This window comes from Dermacentor variabilis, chromosome 2 (assembly GCF_050947875.1).
Source record: "Dermacentor variabilis isolate Ectoservices chromosome 2, ASM5094787v1, whole genome shotgun sequence".
Classification (NCBI taxonomy): domain Eukaryota; kingdom Metazoa; phylum Arthropoda; class Arachnida; order Ixodida; family Ixodidae; genus Dermacentor; species Dermacentor variabilis.
The window spans coordinates 33,452,777-33,475,369 of record NC_134569.1 but is presented as its reverse complement, the minus strand read 5'-3'; the positions used below and the strand labels follow the sequence as shown (position 1 = coordinate 33,475,369).

Genomic DNA, 22,593 nt, shown 5'->3' with positions numbered 1-22,593 from the left:
TCTTTGATTTACAAACGCTGCAGCGCGTTAGCTCACAAAACGACAACGATATGCACGCCCGCATGCGAAAGTTTCCTACGACCAATAATCGAGCAGGCGAAAGCCTATTTTGAATAAATCCTGTATTTGTTAAATCGTCCGTGTTTAGTGATCAAACCAGACAACTTAAACCGCTGAAACAGGCAAAGCTTTACGAGGCACTTTCAGCCGCTTGGTTTACTAACTCAACAGATAGACATATATGTAGAAGAAAATGCACAGAGGGCAGAGACGCGAGGCCTTAATGGTGATTGAACAAATGAGTAGGATGAAATTCTGGCTAGCAATGTACCTAACGTTATGCGAAAGTGCACAACTTATCTTGCCAAGTTTGTGTTGCCGAAACCGGCAGCCTCTAAGTGTTTTTATGTGTTGTATCCATGCAACGCCCCTTCGCAGTCGAGGTTGTTTCATTCCTAAGCTTCTTTCTTCCTATCATAGGAAACTAAAGTAAAGCGGAGTGACGTAATCTGACCCAGCGGCTGAATAATACCATCAAATGAAGGATTCAAATGTTATACAGGGAACTTCGATCAGTGTTTTGCGTTTTCTCATACCGCAGAAATACATCAAGCACGGAACCTAGACTGCATTAAATCTAGAGCTGCGCTTCTCTACATATGAAAAGTTCGCATTTGATTATAAAGAAATAATTTTGTTGCGAAATATTAAATGAAGTTTAGAAGGAAAGGCACATGCCGCGCCACGATACTAACTGCTACCAGCTTGCAGAGTAACGTGGTTATGGCAATATGAAAGTTATCGTAGTCTACATGATTTCTCTTTCTTATCCTTCCGCGAGAATTGCGACGTTGCTAAGGAGCTTCCATCATGTTGCTGTTGAAGAGCTCCAATCTTGCATTCACACTGAAGGGATGTTGTTTGGCTTCAAATTTCCTGTATAGTCACATATAAGGTCTCTTCGCTAACGTTATCCAAGCTCCTAAAAGAAAAAAATAATATTTAGACCACATGGTGCAAGGCACGATTTTAAAATCTATGGTGCTTTGTCGACTGACCTATGCGAACCAAACATCAATTGAATCTTTGTTTGGGAAGTGGAGCCTTTATAGGTAGCTTTCCGGGGCAATTTTTTTTTTCGTATAATGTAAGCGAGTTCTATGATGCTATAAACACTTCGCTATGTTTCTTGAGCATCTCATAGCATACGCACTGTGCGTCAAGTTAGTTGACACTTAAGTGGTGTTTAGGTGACCGAAAAGAGCCAGTAGTGTAGTCATCGATCAGATGTCAACTGGGAAAGGGGCAGCTTCAATTTCTTAAGTGTGTCTTGTGCTGGCCGGCTCTAATTTAGCGTATCATGCAAATTGTCTAGAGCTACTAAACAACAAAGCCGCAAATGCAAGATGCGGGATTGCATGCCGCCGGCAGGATTATGATGGGTGTGACCAGCCGACCAGCCAAAGATTATCTAGCTGAGCTCAGTGAGTGCATGCGCGTGCGGCTAGAGTGCAGTTTGGATGACGCTTTCTGACAGCCGGCGGGCGTTGACGCAAATCTACGCTTGCTCATCGGCAGACTGACCCACGAATCTATGGAAGACAGCGATGGCATAGATTTCCAGAATGTACGGTCCACTAACCTGTGCCAGGATGCGCTTGAAGCTCTTCGTGTAGCTACCGTAGACGAGTGGGTTTACGCATGAGTTGGACACGGCGAACATGAACAGTGAAGACTGCAGATAGCCGTTGACATGCTCGGCACCACTCGGGTCTATCTGGTACCACAGCACCATGGTCACGTACGGTGTCCAGCACAGGAAGAAGGCCAACACGATGATAATCGTCAACCGGAGTGTGCGGTTACGCGCGCGCTGCATTTGGCGCATGTCCGAGCGACGCAGTCTAAGGCGTCCCCGCGCACAGACTTCGCCATTGCTGGCACTTTCGCCCTCCTCACCTGCGTGGAGAAAAAAAAAGATTCAGAAGCCAGCACACCTGTTTGGGTCCGTTGAGCTCACTTTCTCGTACGTAAAAATATACCGAATGCAATAAAAAAAATGCCTGGTGGACTATCGCCGACACAAAGAGTTAAATTACGATGGTGAGTAGGACATCGATTGGCCTCAATCTGTAGGTATTGGTTGGTAAAAAAGAGGAATAATGCTGAATGAAATAACAGCAACCAAAAACACATTTATTGACATTTTGTCGATAAGTGCTGTTACAAGTCATACCTTCGGAACTACTATTGCTAATTCTACAAGATTACTAAGCACGAAGACTTGAAAATAACTGCCGCGGGCGGGGAACGATCCCACAACCTTCGCATTGTGGGATCCTTCCCCACCTGCGGTAAGCTGTTTTTTCATCCACTTCCATTTCCATTAATTTATGGTTTGTTTATTTCATATGGTAAGAACAAGTAATTTCCCGTACGTTGACCTCGCTGACAGCGTTTGTTGGCTTCTTATGATCATGGCTAATAAAAGTCGGGCCCCTCACTTAACCCCTTTTCTTATAACTTTTTAGTCTTCAGCCGAATGCGGAATGTGGTTTGTTAAATCGTTCAGTACAATCCATACGATATGCACTTGCACCACTAATTACACACAAATGTCATAGCTTCCTCCGAACGCACTGAATTAGGCGATAGAACTCTTCGCCGCCGGGAGAGTATTCGAGTGACGTAAATTTTAATCTTGCAGAGAAGATGCGATTTAGTGGCCACGCTTAGTGTCGCGCACGCTTCACATCGTTCGCTTCGCGATACCAGGCCACTGTGACCGGCTTTTTCATGCCGTCATGTCGACTTCTGCGCAACAGGTGCGGGTCACCGTAAGGCTGTCCTCAGCTGGAAGAAAATTCTTTTACTGAATTTACAAAGACCAGTCGCGCGGCAATTTTGCGCATATTCTCGACCGTCTTTCACGCTTGGAAAAACACTTTTCTGTAGCACGTACTGAAAAACAGGAAGCTTTATCGGGAGTTTGTCATGTTACTCTACAATTTTCTCATGAACACTTTTTATCTAATTATAATAATTGAGAAGTTGAAAAACAATTAAGACTAATGATATAGTTAGACGGAAGGCAAAAATAATCTGATTATCTCGAAAGGACGGCAAACATTACCTGGGTTCTGCCGCACTACGTGGCATTTGCATATTTTTAATTCTTCGTGTTTGATAGTTGGGACACACTGTATATATAAATCTGTGTAGTGCGTGTGCATGTATGCGTGCGTGTGGGTGTGCGCGTGCGCGCGTGCGCGTGTGTATGTGTGCGCGTGAGTGCGCGTGCGTGCGTGCGTGTATGCGTGTGTGTACGCGCCTGTATGCGTGTGTACGTTCGTGTGCGTGTGTATGTGTGTGTGCGCAGGTGTACGTGCGTATGCGTGTGTGCGTGCGTGTATGCGTATGTGTGTGTGCGTGCCTATGCGTGTGTGTCTGCGTGTGTGCGTGCCTATGCGTGTGTGCGTGCGTATGCGTCTGCGTCTGTGCGCGCGTGTGTGTGGGGGTATGCGCGTGCTTGCGTGTTTTTGTGTGCGTGCGCGTGTGTATGCGCGTGCACGTGTGCGTGTGTTCGTGCGTGTATGCGTGTGCATATGTCTGTGCGTGTGTGTGTACGTTTGTGCGTGTGTATGCGTGTGCATGTGCGTGTGCGTGCGTGCATATGCGCACTAGTGTGTGTGCGTGCGTGTATGCGAGTGTGTGCGTGCGCGTGCGCGTGCGTATGCCTGTGTGTGAGCGTGGGTATGCGCACGAGTGTGTGTGCGCGCGTGCGTGAATATGCGTGTGTGCCTGCGTGCGTATGCGTGTGTGTGCGTGTGCGTACGCCTGCATGCGCGTGCGTAAGCGCGCGTGTGTGCGCGTCTGCGTATGTGCGCGCGCGTATGCGCACGTGTGTTCGCGTGTGCGTCCGTATGCGTATGTGCGCGTGCGCGTACGCGCATGCCTATGCACATGCGTGTGTGTACATGTGCGTGGGTACGCGTGTGCGTGTGCGTGTGCATGTGTGATGTGCGTATGCGTGTGTGCGCGCGTGTGTGTGTGTGAATGCGCGTACGTGCGTTTGCGCGCGTCTCTGTGTGTGTGCGTGCGTGTGCGCGCGTGTTGGTGTGTGCGTGCATGTGCATGTGTACGTATGCGTGGGCAGGTGTGTGTGTGCGGGCGTGCGTATGTGTGTGTGTTTACGTGTATGCATGTGTATGCGTATACGAGCGCACGTGCGCGTGCGTGCGCAATCACGCGCGTGCGAATGCGCGTGCGTGTGCGCGCGTGCGTGCGTATGCGTATCTGCGTGTGGGCGTGAGTGCGTGCGTGTGCGCGCGCCTCCCTATGCGTGCGTATGAGTGTATGTGCGTGTGCGTGCGTATGCGTCTGCATATGTGTGCGTGCGTATGCGTATGTGCGCGCGTGCGTACGCGCGTGTCTATGCGCCTGCGTGTGTGTGCATGTGGGTGTGATGGTTACGTGTGTGCGTGTGTGTGTGCGTGGGCGTGCGTGCTTGCGCGTGCGTATGCGTGTGTGATGTGCGCGTACGTGCGCGCGTGCGCGTGTATGCGTGTGCGTGCGTATGCGTGCGTGCGTGTGCGTGCGTATGCGTGTGCACGTGCGGGCGCGTACGTGTGCGTTGGTATGCATGTGTGCGTGTGTGTGCGTGTGTATGGGTGTGCGTGGGTAGCGTGTGCAGGCTTGCCTACGCGTGCGTAAGCGTGTGTGTGTGGATATTCGCGTGCGTGCGTGCTAATGAGTGTGTTTGTGCATGCGTGCGCGTGTGCGTGTGTGCATGTGTATGCGTTTGCATGTGTGTGTGCACGCACGCGGGTTTGCGTGTACGTGCGTGCGTGCATATGCATGTGCGTTTCTGTGCACGTACGCGTGTGTGTGCGTGTGTGCGCGTGTGGTTGCGTGCGCGGGCGTAGCGCGCGCGCCTGTGCACGTCCGTGCATCCGTGGGTGTGTGTGTGTTTGCGTGTGTGCGTGTGCGTGCGTGCGTGTGTGTGTCTGTGTGGATGAGTGTTTATTCACGCGACAAGTCGTCACTTCGTGAAGAGTCTTTTATTTCACAGCGTCACCCTTGTTTGAGCAGTCCACATTATTTTCCTAACAATGGTGGTAAGTGGCTTCGTGCAGTGCTTCCTTTTTTATGTCATCGTACTGACGTCCACCTTCATATCATAGACAGGATTGCCATCCGTAGTACGCACACGTTGGTTCACACCATAGGCTATAGAATGAGCAAAAATGTGGGCACGGACACGACATCACTTCGACTTAGTGCTGAATTAAAAGTACCAGCAATATTATAGAAAGCTGAGGCTGACAGCATAGAAGACGACAGCGAATTGTCCAGCAGCAACAAGTTTTAATATTTACAAGCGTGTAGGTGTTTTTTAGCGTTTCATCTCACTTGGAGAATTACAGCCTCAAAAGTGTTCGAAAAAGCAATCATTCGTAGCCCTACGAGCAAGAGAAAGAGCAAACTCGAAAAAGGAAACAATAGAAGGGCTCAAAACAAATCAATGATAGACTTATTTGACGGCTGTCAGGGACGGACACTACACTTCCATTTTCGAATAACCAATAGAGCGTTATGATGAGTATGAAAATTCAGGCTATTGCGAGCATACATGAACACAGCCTATCAGATATTAGGCAGAATTTCGCAGCACAGCATTAACGTTACTGCCTCCCACAGCTGCGCACGCCTGATAGAATTATGCACTAAAATTGCTTAATATAATTTCAGCTGACAAATCAGAGCGCACCACGAAGATGTAAGCACGCGCCATTCTCGGCTATCAGTTGTGGCCTCTGGCCAATTGGCCGCAACAGCCCGCTCCAACGCTTATCGACATCAGCTCGAACGGCGGAAATAGACATAATTGTGTTCGTAATACAACTACACGCCTATCGCAGAAATGTGTTTTTATCTCGTCATCTGCGACGCCTGTTTAGGTCTGGTGAATCGACTTACGCTTACTACTTGCAGTAGTACTGAAGTTCGCACCTGAGCCATTCTTACATTATACGCCTTGCTTTTTTCGACTGCAGCGCTCTTTTGAGTAGCGGCGGGCATCGCACGCTTTCTGATGTTACGAACAGTTTTAGCTTGGGGAATACGCTTTTTTTGCAGCATCTTTCCTAACACCAAAATTTGTTCGCAAGTTAGCTTAGTGAATTCCGCCCCATGTTTTTTGTCGTCGTCCTCGGTGCAACGCACATTTATTTATTTATTTAAAATACCTTACATGCCCATTTAAGGGCATTGGGTAAGGGGGGACACAAAGTAAGTGTTTCAACAGGAGTAAACAATATAAACATCAATACAGGCTTTCACAAGATAAGTAAAGCAGTATAGGAGTAAACAATATAAATATCAATACAGGCATTCACAAGATAAGCGAAGTTCAATAAATGTTTGTCTAGGCTAAGGTTTAGAGAGCGTAAACACAGTAATATACTCATGCACACAAAAATACAAATGTGAGAAACAGGGAAGGAAAGCAGGTCAATAACATCCTTATACAATGTTTCTACAGGAAACTTTGCAATTCTTCGCGAAAAGCGTCACGATCTGTTATGCTCGCAATGTTATCAGGAAGACTGTTCCATACGGTTATGGCACGTGGCAGTGCTGATGCGTCAAATGACAGTGTATTGCCGAATATGCGCATGAAACTATGGCTATTGTTAAGGCGACGTGACGTGAGCGCTGGTACTTCGAGCGGCAACACACGAGGTCGATTACCATGGACGTGTCTATGGAAAAGGCAAAGAAGACTTATCGTGCGACGATTTTCAAGTGGCTGGAGCGAAATATCTGCTTTAATCTTGGTCACGCTGCAAGTTCTGTCGTAGTTACTTGTGATGAAGGGCGATGCCCTGTTCTGAATTGTTTCTAGCATATCTACCAAATAATTTTGATGTGGTTACCATACTGATGACGCAAATTCTAACTGTGGGCGAACAAAAGTCTGATATTCTAATTTACGAACTGTAGCAGGGGATTTACGCAAGTTCCGTCGAAGATAACCCAGAGTTTTCGAAGCTCTTGCGCAGATAGCTGTTATGTGTGTACTCCAGGAAAGATGATTTGTAAGTTCAATGCCAAAGTACTTGTACGACAATGTCGGAGGTACGGCGGTGTTATTTAGGACGTAAGAAAAGGGAGAGTTTGAATGTTTTTGCGAGAAGGACATAACTTTACATTTGTCTGAGTTCATGGTCATCTGCCGCGTACTGCACCAAAAACTGACAAGGTTAAGGTCGTTCTGCAATACTAAGTAGTCATCAGATGTTCTTATTGTACGGTATAAAATGCAATCGTCGGCGAAAAGCCTTATCTGCGATGATATGTTTTGTGGAAGGTCATTAATGAAAATTAAGAAAAGAAGAGGGCCAAGGACACTGCCTTGCGGTACGCCAGATGTAACGTCAGAAGTAAGCGATGAGTGGTTATTAACAACAGTGAACTGTTGCCGCAAGGAGAGAAAGTTTCGGAGCCAAGATAAAGTTAATGAATCCAGCCGGAGCGCGGATATTTTTGAGATGAGGCGACAATAAGCGACACGATCAAATGCTTTGGAAAAATCTAAGAATACACAGTCAGTCTGCTGTTTGTTATTCATGCTGGAATGTAATTCTGTTGTAAATTCAAGCAACTGAGTGACACAAGATAAGCCTTTTCTGAATCCATGCTGGTTAAAATAAAAAAGTTATTTGATTCTAAATGGCGGTAGATATGCGATGCTATGATATGTTCCAGTAGTTTACAGCAGATGCATGTTAATGAGATGGGACGGTAATTTCGTGGAGAGTACTTGTTATCCCCCTTGAATACAGAAATAACCTTTGCGATTTTCCAGTCCAGGGGTAGTTCGCCAGATGATAAGGATTTCCTAAAAATATGACACAAAATTTGGCTTGAAATTGTAACGGTATTTTTTAGTATTTTTGAGTTAATATTGTCTATACCGGAAGGTGTGGATAATTTCAGATTATTTATTAAAGACGAAATGGCATCTGCTGTAATGTCTATTGGTTCCATAAAAGGATATTCAAAGTCGGGAACTATGGGAACAGTGGAACAGTCTTCCTGTGTAAAAACAGAGGTGAAAAAATTGTTAAACGCTACTGGACAATCAGCGTCAGACAGAGGGCTTTTACCTTCATCATGTAAGACAATATTGCGGACAGTGTTACCTCGTGATATGACTTGCCAGAATTTTCTGGGATTGTTGATTAAAAGAGATGGCAGGTCACGTGAGAAATATTTGTCTTTGGCTGCGCATAGCTCTTTGCAGTAAAATTTTAGAAAATCACTGTATGCTGCCCAAGATGAGGCTTGCTTGTCCCTTCTGGCCGCCCGATACAGACGCTTCTTCTTGTTTCTTAGTGTTCGAAGGTGCTTTGTAAACCAAGGATTAGATCTGTCATTTGCTATAATGATTTTTGGCACGTAATTTTCTACAAGAGCTGTTAATTTTTGCTTAAAAAGTTCCCAGCTGTCGTTTACAGATCTTGAATTAAAGAATGGCAGAAACACTTCACTAAGAAAAATAGCCAATTCAGCATTAATATTATTATAGTCGGCCCTATTGTAATCTCTAATACTTTTAGTCTGAACCTGATAGAAAGCTTGTGCAATATTAATGTCTAATTGAAGAATTTTGTGATCGCTCAAGCCATCAATGTAAGCAATAGGCCCGGCGGTATCAGGTGCGGAAGTTAATACTAAATCTAGGATGTTGGGACCACGGGTGTGTTGATCGACTGCCTGGGTTAGATTGTAATCTAGTGTTAAGCTAATAAATTCAGCAGAGGAGCGGCATGATGATGACAGATTTGGCCAATCAATAAGTGGAAAATTAGAGTCTCCCAGGAGATAAACAAGAGCCGTGGAACATTGTTGAGTTGCACGTGTAATGCTTTCACGCAGCACATCCAGAAACGAGCGGTCAGCGTCGGGCGGCCGATAACATATGCCCACTAGGACCCGGGCAGAGGCTGTTGCGCACGCGACCCAAACTATTTCAGCTGGGGAATTGGTGTCTACGAGAAAGGACGAAATGCAGGTTTTTATAGCAATCAGGACACCACCACCCCTCTTCCCACTACGTTCATGCCTGTAAATGTTGTTTTTGTTACTGTTGGAAAGAAGTTCTTCATTAGTGATGTCTGTGTGCAACCAAGTCTCAGTTAAAGCTACGATATCGGGATCGCCATCTTCCAAATAAGCACTCAATGCATCGCGCTTGTTTAGTAGGCTGCGAATGTTCGTGTAAGATAACGACAGCGTTGACGTTAAGGAAGATTGCGATTTCTTAGCTATACCAGCAAATGTTGCCTTCTTTAGCTACAGGATTGACGGCACAACTGTGTCGGTAGCGCGGTCATAAACATAAGTGGTGTCATTAATACGAACCTTATCTATTGTAAGTTTGAAAGGCTGTTTTCTTCTTTTGGCAAATTCAATTAATTTTTTCCTTGCTTGCCTTGTGGACAAAGAAAAATCTTCACGTATGGAATACTCAGTACCTTTTAGCTTGTGCGCAAGTGCAAGGATATTCTGCTTGTCTTTAAAAAGTGCTAATCGTGCTATGATGGACCGACGTTTCTCAGAAGAAAAACGCCCCAATCTATGCACGCGCTCAAACTGTGCGCTCACCATGGTAAGGCCAAGCTGTTCAGTGCAAAACTGTATTATTTTTTATTCAGACGCAGCCCAGTTTTCGCCTTGCTCATTATCAATACCAAAAAACAGTACATTACATCGTCGCATTCTGTTTTCTGTATCATCACATCTTGAAGTGAGCGAGTGAAGTTGGTCACATAAACTGCGTAACTCGTTATTTGGCTTCGAGATTTGAACACTATCGAGAGATGCAACCGTGTTTTCGAGTTCATCTATCCTTCCAGTTAAGCAATCTACTCTGGCATCTGTGGCTTCTTGCCGTTCCCTGACACCTTTAAGCTCGCTTAGAATAGCTGACTGTCCCGCTTGAAGTCTGCGCACAGTCTCAAGAACGGAAGCAAGCGTTTGCGTGATGGCATTTGTGTCAGGGCCCGGGTTTTGTTCAACATCCCCCGAAAGTAAAATCAACCAGCTACCTATGGAAGGACATATGCTCGACAGGAGTAATGACACCAGGCACAATTTATCAGAAAGCACTTAGGGGCACGACATTGCAATGAGGCAATAGTTATCAGTCTTAATACATGAAGCGCCAGGGCGGTAATTGACCTGTAAATACAGCAGCGGTAAGTGCCCCATTTCGGCGTAGGTGTCGCAAGGTCGATTCAAATAGGTCGCGAAGCTTCGGGCGAAAAGCGGTTCAGTACAGATTGTCACCGACATCAGCATGCGGGGTTATGGGAGAAGCGATTGAAGCGCGACTATGTTTGGAGGGAACAAACGTTGGGAAAGAAAAACGCGTTATTTAATTCAAACGAGACACACTTAGATTCATTGAACGGAAATAAAATTCCTAGTCAATTTTATATATTCGTGACGAGTTAAGAAAATACAAGTTTAATTTTATTATTATTAATAAATGCATTTCTTTTCAGCGCCTATCGCTACAGGGGGCGTTGACGCCAGTATCACTCGCAATGCAATGCACGTCTTGAAATGGGCAGAAAGGCGCACTCGTAAAGGGTCACCTGTTGAAATACGCCCCCCTCACAGTTTGTGCTTTCTTGCTTGTCGAAGTTTGTCTGAATTTGGTGGCGCGGGTAGTTTCATCGCTTCTTAATCTGTTCAGTCAAAAGTAGTGATGTACGACCGCCAGATAATTGTGTAGTTGTTTTCGTGCGACTGCGCTGGCCGACGGGCTTGGCATCCGACAATAGGATCAGCACTCTACACCTAAAGCTTTCGTCGGCCTCAAAAGAAAGTATGTTCTGTGCAGAGATGCGATTTCGACAACCGTATGGCTGGCTTTCTCGTGCATCGCTTTCCACGCTGAAAGCTCGGAACGTCCATCAAGTCAAATGGCGGGGCACTTGTATATACAGCTCCAAAAAAGGACAACAAAACAAATTTCGCACCTTCGAAAACAAAATGACGTCACTTCTGCTTTTGACGGACATGGCGCCACATTATTTTTTCTTCCGCCGGAAGTGCTCCCACCACATACAGATGGCGCTAAGCCCCATGAACCGCAGATGGACCGCCATGTTTTGAACGTATGGGCTCCTATGGAAGCTTCGCTACCAGGTATATTTACCTTGGGGGTCGGGCCCAAAGCGAGCGATGACCGGACGCTGCACTGCGATGATAGCGGTGCAAGATCAATGTTGCCAGCCCATTCCATGGAAGCGCTCTGAGTCTAGCGGGTTGAATGGGGATCCAGGTGGCGATGCGAGTAGAGTACTTGAAGGCGGGAGCCAGCATCCAGTGGACGAAGCACGGACGCCACATAAAATGGCGGCCTGTAAATACAGCAACGGTAAGTGCCCCATTTCGGCGTAGGTGTCGTGCCCAAAGCGAGCCGTGACCGGACGCTGCTTATATCCCCTGTCGTGCGCTGCGATGATAGCGGTGCAAGATCCATGTTGCCAGCCCATTCCATGGAAGCGCTCCGAGTCAAGCGGGTTGAATGGGGATCCAGGCGGCGATGCGAGTAGAGTACTTGAAAGCGGGAGCCAGCATCCAGTGGACGAAGCACGGACGCCACATAAAATGGCAGCCTGTAAATACAGCAGCGGTAAGTGCCCCATTTCGGCGTAGGGGTCGTGCCCCAAGACTGGCCAGCGTCTGCGCTGGCCCGTCTTCACGACCGGCCGCTTTCCGAGCAGACGCTTTTTGAACGTCGACCTATACAGTCGTCACACCACAAGTCGTTCAAGGCACTCTTAAAGTGTTTACGTTTGAGTGAACTATCAGTCAGACAATAACTCTCAAAGACGTACCCCAGCTCCTCCACTTTTTTTTCGCGCCATTGCTTAATCTCTCCGCTATTTTTTTCATCTTTGTGTTCCCCTTACCCTTGCCGCCGTGCCGTGTAGCAAATCAGAAGCTCTACCGGGTAACCATGTGCCTTTTTCTTTCTCTCTCTCTGAAACAAGCACAATTGAAGAATACCTAAGAGCCCTCCTGCGCTCTCCACATCTCTGTGGCAGTAGGAGCATCGCATGATTTGCAGTGTAAGGTTCAAAACCTCCCACGAAGCAACCAAGCGGCGACATGACTTGCGCCGTATATTTTCACAATATTTAAGTTCACAGCTCTCGCAAAAAAAAACAATGTATGAATTGGAAAAAGTGGGGCATCTTAAAGACGTACGATCAGGATTCGCAAAAAGAATGTATGCAGCTACGTACAAGGCCTGTACTCGCTGAGTTCACAGCGATTCATGCAAGTCAGTGACGATTGCAGGACATGCACATATTCCAGTGCAACATGCCTTCTACCATGATTGTCGAAGTAAGCGAATAGCCGTACTCTTTAATACTAAAATATTCATTTTTCAAAAGAATGATGCGCTTGGAGGGGCATATTTGATACAGTGAATACATTTAGCCAGCGTTTGTTTCATTGCGCAATTACACAGACGGAAGTCTCAATAACCAGTAGACTCATAGTGGTATAACCTACCCCGAGAGCTAAACCGCAGCATCTAATCCTTCAGATGCACTCAACTTCTCGCGCGAAAGCCCGTGCATCTCAGAGAGCTATAATAAATGGTGTACGGTGACGACGCAATTGAGGACGACGCTACGGGCTATGGAAAGAAGAATGTTAGGTGTAACGTTAAGGGATCAGAAAAGAGCAGATTGGGTGAGGGGACAAACACGAGTTAATGATATCTTAGTTGAAATCTAGAAAAAGAAATGGGCATGGGCAGGACACGTAATGAGGAGGGAAGATAACCGGTGGTCATTAAGAGTTACGGAATGGATTCCAAGGGAAGGGAAGCGTAGCAGAGGGCGGCAGAAAGTTAGGTGGGCGGATGAAATCAAGAAGTTTGCAGGTACAACATGGCCACAATTAGTACATGACCGGGGTAGTTGGAGAAGTATGGGAGAGGCCTTTGCCTTGCAGTGGGCGTAACCAGGCTGATGATGATGATGATGATGATGATGATGATGATGATGCGGTGCGCGAGGGCACGCTGTCTTGGCAGGACCACTAACCACCACAAAAACGTGCGGAAAAGCAAAAAAAAAACGCTAACTCACAGGAGCACTCCAAAGCAGGAAACCGCACGCTCGTCATGTTGATGCCCTGCATTTTCTTTTTTTTTCCTTGTGTTCTTATTGCTCCACCTCCTTCTCCTCCAAGGTAGTTTTGCAAAGTGCTACTAGCAGTCAAGGTCTGTTTCGTGCAATTTATTGAAATGGGCAACGCGCGGTGGTGTATATGACTAGGAGTGGCACACGGAGTCTCGACAGTGAAGGACTTTGCTCACTGAGCACGCGTGGGAAATGACGATGAATGTGTCGCGAGGAATTTCTTAGCACGTTGCCGAAGCTTTCCACTTCGTCGCCGAAGCAGCCATCAGCCCAACCCGCGAGAAAATTCAGCCGCCGGAAATAATAAATTTCCCGCTTTCGCATGAAACCACCACCGCGAACGGACGGCGTTTCACCGACGCCTTCCACATGGAACGCTCAGGAAGATTACCCAACGTGTTCAACGGCTAGGTTTCACAACCGGATTACCCTTCGACGCACACGGTCTACACGACCTGCATACTCATTAGCCTTTCACTCTCACTCCGATGACTACAAAACCTGCTCAAGTAAAACTCTTGCTTGCGCTAGTTGGTGCAAAACTAAAAAAACAGTCAGCAGCACCCAAAGTTAACTCCTTCAGGCACGGCGTCCACATTGGTGCACGCCACCTATTTTCGTCATTTCTGTGCACTGGTATAAAAAAATAGAGCACGAACATTAAGCTTAGTCTACATGGAACATTCTGATAACCCCAATTACTTCCATTTTACTTCTGAGTGATACAGTGTTTTGCGTGGCATTTGACGTGGGGAAGGTCGGTATCAACCGCGAAATATACATATATATATATATATATATATATATATATATATATATATATATATATATATATCTATATATATATATATATATATATATATATATATATATATATATATATAAATGCTTGAGACCGACAAATAACTTCTGCATGTAATTCAAGCGGGTCATTTAACCCTGTTTATGAAGAAACGTAGCATTGTTGACTTTACAGTATTATAATATTTAGTTACTCTGTATTTACGATGACTCATTATCATTATAAAATGCACAGAGTCATTCTACAACCTTGGTTTGATTTCAATGGAGTCTCAAGCACTCTCAGATGAAATTATCCATATTTGATACATGTATCGACAGTCGATCCTAATTCGTTACTGAAGGGGTTAAACCTAAATATAGCTTCCACCCACCTGTCGCAATTGCCATTGTCTTTCACATGGCTTATCATGAACGGTAAAAGGGTTGTATGCAATACTATTGGCCGCTGGATTCATTCAAAAGCCGGAGAAATATGCTGTATGATCTATTCTAACAGACTCAAAGTCGACGCTTCAGTGCTTGCTCACTTCTTCCCGTACGATGCAAACGCAATGTTGGTTTATCAAATTTGCTTTTAAACAGCTGTCACTACATGATCAGGCAATCAAAGAAAGCTGCAAAACATTCCTGGGCATTTTGGTATAGCACAAAACACTGAAGCTTAATGGCTTCAGAAGAATGGCTGGAGAAGCACATCATTCCGCTGCTGTCCCACTAACTCAATTCACGACAGCCGATTGTAAGATTAGAAAGAAACAACTATGCGAGTGTATAACACAAGATCGCCGATTTGACGCCAATTCTGTGGACATACTTATGTATAAAATCGACCCCCATCAACATTCAGTTTCCGGTCTCTGCTGGTGCTGGCCGTGACATCGATACTCTCATTCTCAGTTAGAAATGGCGTATGCAAGTAATTTTTTGTGCTGTATACGTAGTTCAGCTATGCCTTTCTGTAAGTGTGGCAATTCATGGGAGAACATAGAGCAAGTTCTCATCAGCTGTCCTGAGTATGAACAGCAAAAATATGCTTTGAAAGCAATGATAATAACCCCTGATCTGAAAGATTTATTAACGATCAACAATTAAAGTTTAATTTTGTCTGTGTCCTCGTGTTATTGTTCTGTCGCAGCACTCACCATGGGTAATGGATGTATTTGTGTTTAACAGTAAACAAAGCGGAATATGCTCTTTTTCTTCTCTCTATTGAATGCTATTGTTTAAGCATGTATACAAAATGGGTTTTCTTACCGGAAAATTTCTTTTTCATGTCACCTCACGTTATCGTCCTTTACTCCTTTGACGACGTATTGTTTGTTGAGGCGAAGGTGGTGACACAACAGTTGCGAACATTTCCAATTTCATCAGAATAAATCACTCGCGCCGCCACTGCACAGATAATAAGGGTTTATTTAACATGTGTTCAACCCTGTTATGCAACCAGCCGAAGATTTTAAGCAAATTCTTAATATCCCTAGATTGGGTCATTAGTGAGAATCTCATCTCAATTATATATCAATCTCTAACTACTTATAAATACTTCCGATAACTGTTTTCTAAATAACTTTCGTCGCCATTCAGGGCTACACTGCTATATACATCTTATAGCAATACTCTGTAACTATTGGCGACAATATCGCATACGAAGGGAACACGAGCCCGTCCGCGTAAGATATAACACTGCCCCAGTGGCCTGTACACACAGTAGCACGAGCGGCCTGATCCACTATACCGCTTACAAAGAAAGAAAAGAGAAGAAAAGACGTAGCCATAGTCGCAAATATGGCGGCTACCATACTACATACGAAACAGCTAGTGACATCGAGCGGAATCCTTGCTAAGTTTCGGCTTAGTACTGCAGCTAATATTGATCTCACTCTACTACAGCACACATAATTTTACGGTGGATATAACAAGCAAACAGAAAACGAAACGGAACAATGATGGAGGCTATTACAGCGATATAATTGCCTCGTGGCTCTTAATTAGACGTCCGTGCATTTGCTTATCCCGGCATTAGGCGCCTTTCACTATTAAATAAGATGGGTGTGTCGGCTCAGTTCCAATTTGCTGTGTTTCCACAGGTGACGCTCTCTTTTCTGCATCTGAGAATGAAGCTAAGAGTGAATAGTTAATTATGAGTGGACTAAAAGTTACGTCAGTGAACTTATCAAAGCAATTTAGGCTTTTGTATTAAATTAGTCACCGCATTGCCTATGTAGCCACAGCATGCTTTAGGTTAAACCTCAGGTTCGTACTTAGAACTGAGGTGAAACAGCGCGAAAAAGACGAGGACACAAGGAAACAAATACCACAGACAAGCGCCGAGCGCTTGTCTGTGGTATTTGTTTCCTTGTGTCCTCGTCTTTTTCGCGCTGTTTCACCTCAGTTCTAAGTATGAACCAACTAGCCCTCATCAAGATCTTACTCAGGTTCGTCTCACAAGTGTCTCCGTGTATTCGCGACCGAATCCCCATAATAGCTGAATTAAAGAATTGTGGATCCATTCACTACGAAGATTACTATAACGCCAATGTTCCGTCAAGATGTTAAATGATTTCATAAACCAGTTCGCTCATTAGCCGAAATTTTATGATATACTGACGGGATTAATTAATAATTAATTAATATTTGGGGTTTTACGTGCCAAAACCACTTTCTGATTATGAGGCACGCCGTAGTGGAGGACTCCGGGAATTTTGACCACCTGGGGTTCTTTAACGTGCACCTAAATCTAAGCACACGGGTGTTTTCGCATTTCGCCCCCATCGAAATGCGGCCGCCGTGGCCGGGATTCGATCCCGCGACCTCGTGCTCAGCAGCCCAACACCATAGCCACTGAGCAACCACGGCGGGTATACTGACGGGAAACGTGATCTGCGCATTAGAGAGAAATGCCTTTCCAGCCATCTGGTCACTGTGTGAAACAACATCAGGAGAAGCTAAAGACATATTAATTTTTTTTAATTATTCTAACGTAAATATTTTTACGCGAAGGGCCAAGGAAACTCTCTAATCGAAAGTATGTGTATTGATACAGAGTATATAAAATGTGAACTGCATGCTCGAAGCTGTTTTTTGGCAATGAGGAATGTTTTAGACTCAATTAACCCTGTTCTCACGCCGAGAATTGTGGCATAAGCATACTTGTGAGGGCTTCTGAATGTGGGCGCCCACTGTGCATGTAACGTATTTGAACGACATGCATAGTACGTTGTCATTCTTCTATGCAATATCTACTCTCAAAGAAGACCAGTAACTACTTTTTGGTACAGCTTCGGAGCCCCTATTGTTGCCGTGCTACCTGTATCGAGTGCTTTCATGTCGTTCGGTCCCTATTACTGATGTGTGGTGACATTGAGAGCAATCCTGGCCCCGACAAGCTAGACATTATCCTTGACCAACTAAAAAAGTTGGCTGCTGGCTAGACTGAATTGGCAAATAAAGTGCAAGGGCTTAAGGGTCAACTGCTCTCAATGGACGAGAAAATAACGGATCTGACCATGCGTCTCAGTACTTTAGAATCTCACTGCGAAAGTCTATCTACACTCCGCAATGATCTAGAAACAATTCAAACCACTACAACTAAAACAACTAGTTAAGTTAGTGCGCTAGAGGTTCGTCTGGATGACGCGGAAGACAGAACCAAGCAAAGGAACCTACTTTTCTATGGTTTACCCGATACTAACCCATTTGAAACGTATTCGCAATCAGAACACTTAATCATTCGCCACTACTCTAACCACCCAGGCACCCAGTTGAGTCCTAACGATATTGAACGCACGTCACCTAGGCAGACACTCTAAGGGCAGGGCAGTTTACATTTCAAAACTAAAGAATCAATTCTTTCTAAAGGGCCAAGATTTAAAGGTACCGACTACGGCATAAGTGAAAACTTTTCGCGCCGTATTCAAAACTGCCGGAAAGAACTTGTCGCATGTGCCAGGGCGAAGTCTTTTTCCCTGAGATTTAAAACTTTGCAGAATGGCCCAAAACGTTACGTTTCTGATGAAACTTCAGAAACTGTAAAAGAAATTTCTTAACAATCAACTCATCCTTGCCGGTCAATGCGCTATCCCCCGGCCTGCTTTTCGTGCCAACCTTTCCCTATCGATAATCTATACTAACATTCGCAGCTTCCTGCCGAAACGCGATATCCTATCCAACTTTGTAACATCGTCAGGCAGCAATGTACTTATATTGACCGAAATGTAGTTGCCCAATGATATAACTGACTCTAAAGTTCTGTTTGAGCTGCCCAATTTTTATATTTTTCCCGCAGATGGCAAAGAATCTCGCGGGGGTGGAGTTCTAATTACATTCAACGAGCAGTTGTCTTGTTCTGCCATTAATATCGGCTCATACTTGGAAACGTTGTGGGTTAAGTGCCCCGCTTCACCCCTGACACTACTAATTTGTGTGTGTTATAGGCCACCTCGCACTAGTGCCAGCTTTCACCGCAAGAGTTTGACTCAGAATCACAAACCCTGGTTCACGAGGACAGTAAAAAGACTCGAAAACAAGAAACAGAAAAGCGAATTTCGTACAGCTTATGGCCATGCAAACCCGCACGCGTGGGAAAGTACTATGAAGCTGAACACGAAAACTCGGTTGCGATTGGAGGGACTAAGCGCTCATTTTGCGAAGTAGAGCGACCAAAAATGATAGTCAATAACCCCAAGAAATCCTGGAAACTGATAACCCAAAGAAAACGCGCACCATTACCGTCACTAGCAATGCTGGTGAGATCATGACCGATATCAACTGTGCAGACATCTTTAATACTGCATTTTCATCTGCTTTTACTCACAAATCCGAAGAGCCATGCTTCACATTACCACTTATTATTACTACAGCCATGGAAGCCATAGCGTTCAGCAGTAGTAGAATTTAATGCAGAATAAATAATATAAAAAAGTCATCTGCCACTGGCATAGGTGACATCAATTAAAAAATTTGGGAAACGCTAACCTGTTAGAGTATTTTCACTCTCTGAAGGATCCGTTCCAGATGACTGGAAAATGTGGAAGGACATTCTCGTGCACAAAACAGGTACTACTGATTCATTTTTAAATTATCGGCCCATTTCGTATACCCCGCAAAATCATGGAACATGTCCTTTACTCCCAAATTATGGCATTCTTAGATTAGAATAACTTCTTCCATCCGTCACAGCATGAATTTCATAAGGGCTTTTCGTGCGAAACTCAACTAGCCATTTTCTTCATGACGTTCACGCCAAGCTTGATATTAATACACAAACTCATGCCATCTTGTTAGACTTCGCTAAAGCAGTCGATAAGGTACCTCATCAACGCTTGCTTCTTGAACTTTCCCAGCTGAACCTACAACCAAACATCACCACGTGTATTAACGAATTTCTCACGCATCGCTTTCAGTCCGTCTTCATTAATAACCAACCCTCGAACCCGCTTCCAGTCACTTCCGGCATCCCGCAGGGTTTCGTCCTCGGTCCCTTGTTATTCTTCATTTACATTATTGCACGTATCTTGTCGCATCAGCTTATTCGCTGATGACGGCGTCATTTATTGTTCAGTGACTAAGTCTTCTGACCAAGAATCCCTTCACCATGTGCTAAACTGGTGTTCGCAGTGGATGATGACACTCAACCCTAACAAATGTAAGTACACGTCTTTTCACCACAGTCGCAAACCCTTCGTTTTCGAATATACCGTTTCGATCTCCCCATCGTCCTCGTCCACTTTCTCAAGTATTTAGCAGTAGTGCAAAAACAAATATCACCATTTCTGAAATTTATCGTGGCCTCTACACGTGACTAGCGTGATATCATCGGCTAATAAAACACTAGGTTTCTTAAAACGTCACCTGCGGGAAGCTCCACAGCACCTCATACTACAAGCTTACATATAACTCCTGACTAACCTGATATCATCGGCTAATAAAACACTAGGTTTCTTAAAACGTCACCTGCGGGATGCTCTACAACACGTATATATACTAGCTTACATATATCTCATCAGAACTAAACTGGAATGCGCATCGACCATCTGAAACCTCATCAAGTATATTTAACAAATGCTATCGAAGCTGTACAAAACCAGGCTACCATGTTCATTCACTCTTCATACTCTTACGACGTTAGCATATTATCTCCGAAATTTCAATCAGGTTTGTTTCTCGTCGCCACATTGCTAGTAATGTCTTGTATCACAAGTTCTTTTATTCATCGCTAAGATGAGAACCATGCATCCGCGAACCCCCACCACGCAGGTCCTATCGCATCGGTAACCCTGTTGAAGTCTTGCGCCCGCGAGCTCGTACCACCACCTTCATGAACTCACTTTCACGAGCAGCCGCTGACGGGAATGGCCTTCCCCATTATGTCGCTGCCATAGCCTGCCCATAAAAATTTTCGACCGCTGTAGCGCCTGAATTTCGTAAACGCCACCCCTTATTTAACGCCCTAAAAGGGGTCTTTAAGGAAAATAAAGTGATGTGATGTGATGAGTGATCATTGTGTATACCATAGTTATCATCCTTTACCTCGACTAGCCCGTCAGGCCATAAGGCGGGCAAGCTCCCACTTCTCATTAAAGTCAGCATCTGTCTTCGCATTATTGAGGCGAAAGCCTTAAATGGTAGATATCCGGCATTACACCGTCCGGCGTTATGACACCAATATTGACGGCACCAAAATTCATAGGGAGTCAAACCCTCGACCTTTGGTGGGGCCGAACCCACTACCTGTGGTACTGATAAGGCAAATATAATTAATACCAACACCCTTTGGTGGGATTCCAACCCTCGACCTTTGAAGCGTGCCGAACCCACGCCAATTTGGCGTTAATTAGGACGAATTAGGCAATCGATTTATTCATAAGAAAGCATGAAACCGATGTAAAGAAGAAGCGTCAGCCCGACCTGTGCTGGTAATTAAGGCAAGGTTAATTAAGGCACAGTTAACATATATTCAATTATGCCACTCAAACTCACGACCTTTGGTGGGAATCGAACCCACTTAGAGATATGGGCGAACCGGCCATATTTCTTAGTTGGATTCCAATTGGAATCGTGAGAACTCATATCATTGGTGAAAATTAAGACATGCTTTATTAGAATAGCATTAATTAAAATATTCGAACCCGCCACATTTGGTGTTGATGAAGGCGACGTTAATTAAGGTACAGTTAATTAGGGACGAGTTAATTAAGGCACTCGAACCCACAAGCTTTGGCGGGAGAAAACAACACGAAGTAACAGCGCTTTAGAAAGAAAAGGTCAGCTAATGTAACGAATCTCTCATGAGCGGACTGGCATTGATCGTCGTGCTCTTCGGCATCTGCCAAAGTGAAAGGGGCTTCATTTACTTTAAATTGTGGTCTCATCAATTATCCTGAGGTCTATGGTGGGGGACAGCTACACCTTTTCTCGTACTTCCAATTATTTTCGTTTGGATAGAAGATCATGAAGTTTTTTTTCCGGCACAAATTATAATCGCAATGGCCAATCCTGACCTTTCTTAAACGATGCATTAGCTAACATGGTCGATATTGTTGTGTGAAGATTCCTGCTCGCCTATGTCCCTGGACCTGACTTCATTATAACACATCAAAGGTTTAAGTGTTTCTGTTAAACTTGAGTGGAAATAATTTATTCTAAACTCCCATCGTATTGAAAGATTCATTATTCTAAAGAACAATAAGTTGAATCCTAGAAACCAAGCTACATTGCGCCGAGATCAATTTGGGCTGCCAGAAAGCTTTTCACCTTGAGCCAAATAGTTTGCGCTTACCTTTATTTCGGCGGGTGGCTTACCGCTCATCAACATATATAAGCTGAAATCGTACTCAGCAGTCTATTAATTTTTATAGCATTTCTTAAACAATCATGCCAAAACACTGAACGACTCGCAAAGCCAAACGCAAAAGGACAGTGACCACGACAGCAACTGTGGGAAGCACTTCCAGTGTTTATTTTAATCTAGCCGATTTGAAGCGAATTTCCAGGGCTTCCCACATTTAATCAAGCCCAGTGGGAAATATGCATTTCTCACTAGTACATGTAAGCTTGTTCTCTTTGTCTTTTAGACAGTACTGCAGGTACTGGTGTGGTCGGCAGGCATTCCCAAATCCATGAGAGTCAGCTTGCTCTTCGCAGATACCACCGCTGAAAATACTAGACTAAGAAAGAATTTGTCCATCGTGCTTCCTATGTACTAGACATTTAGGTAGCCATTTTTTGCATTTGAAATAGTCTTGGCTTCATATACAGAGAAAGTGGAATGTCAAATTCGCTAACATTCGCGATGACTGATACTCAGATGTTCCGTAGGTGCCCGGCATCATCCCTCTCGTGTTCTAAATGGAAATAAGATGCCTTTAGAGAAACGCAAATAATTTTTCATCGCGTTTCTTTTTTCATGTGCACTGTGTACTATAGCTTCAGTTTGATGACGGGGGCTTAAGCATGCGCACGAAACCTAAACACATATTAGCGTAGGAATATTCACTGCTGCACCATTGCAGGGAGAGGCCTTCGTCTTGCAGTGGACATAGAACAGGCT

The 22,593-nt window shown here is 44.8% G+C and overlaps 1 protein-coding gene across 1 annotated transcript in view; it reads right to left on the bottom strand.

Annotated features, from left to right (window-relative positions):
• LOC142570290 (adipokinetic hormone/corazonin-related peptide receptor variant I-like) overlaps positions 1-22,593 on the bottom strand; it is a 194,705-nt gene that overhangs the window by 5,665 nt on the left and 166,447 nt on the right. The window contains exons 3-4 of the mRNA XM_075678684.1: positions 19,953-19,965; positions 1,643-1,937 (exon numbers count right to left, since the gene is read on the bottom strand). Coding sequence (XP_075534799.1) covers positions 1,643-1,937; positions 19,953-19,965 — 308 coding nt within the window. The remainder of the gene's footprint in view (positions 1-1,642; positions 1,938-19,952; positions 19,966-22,593) is intronic.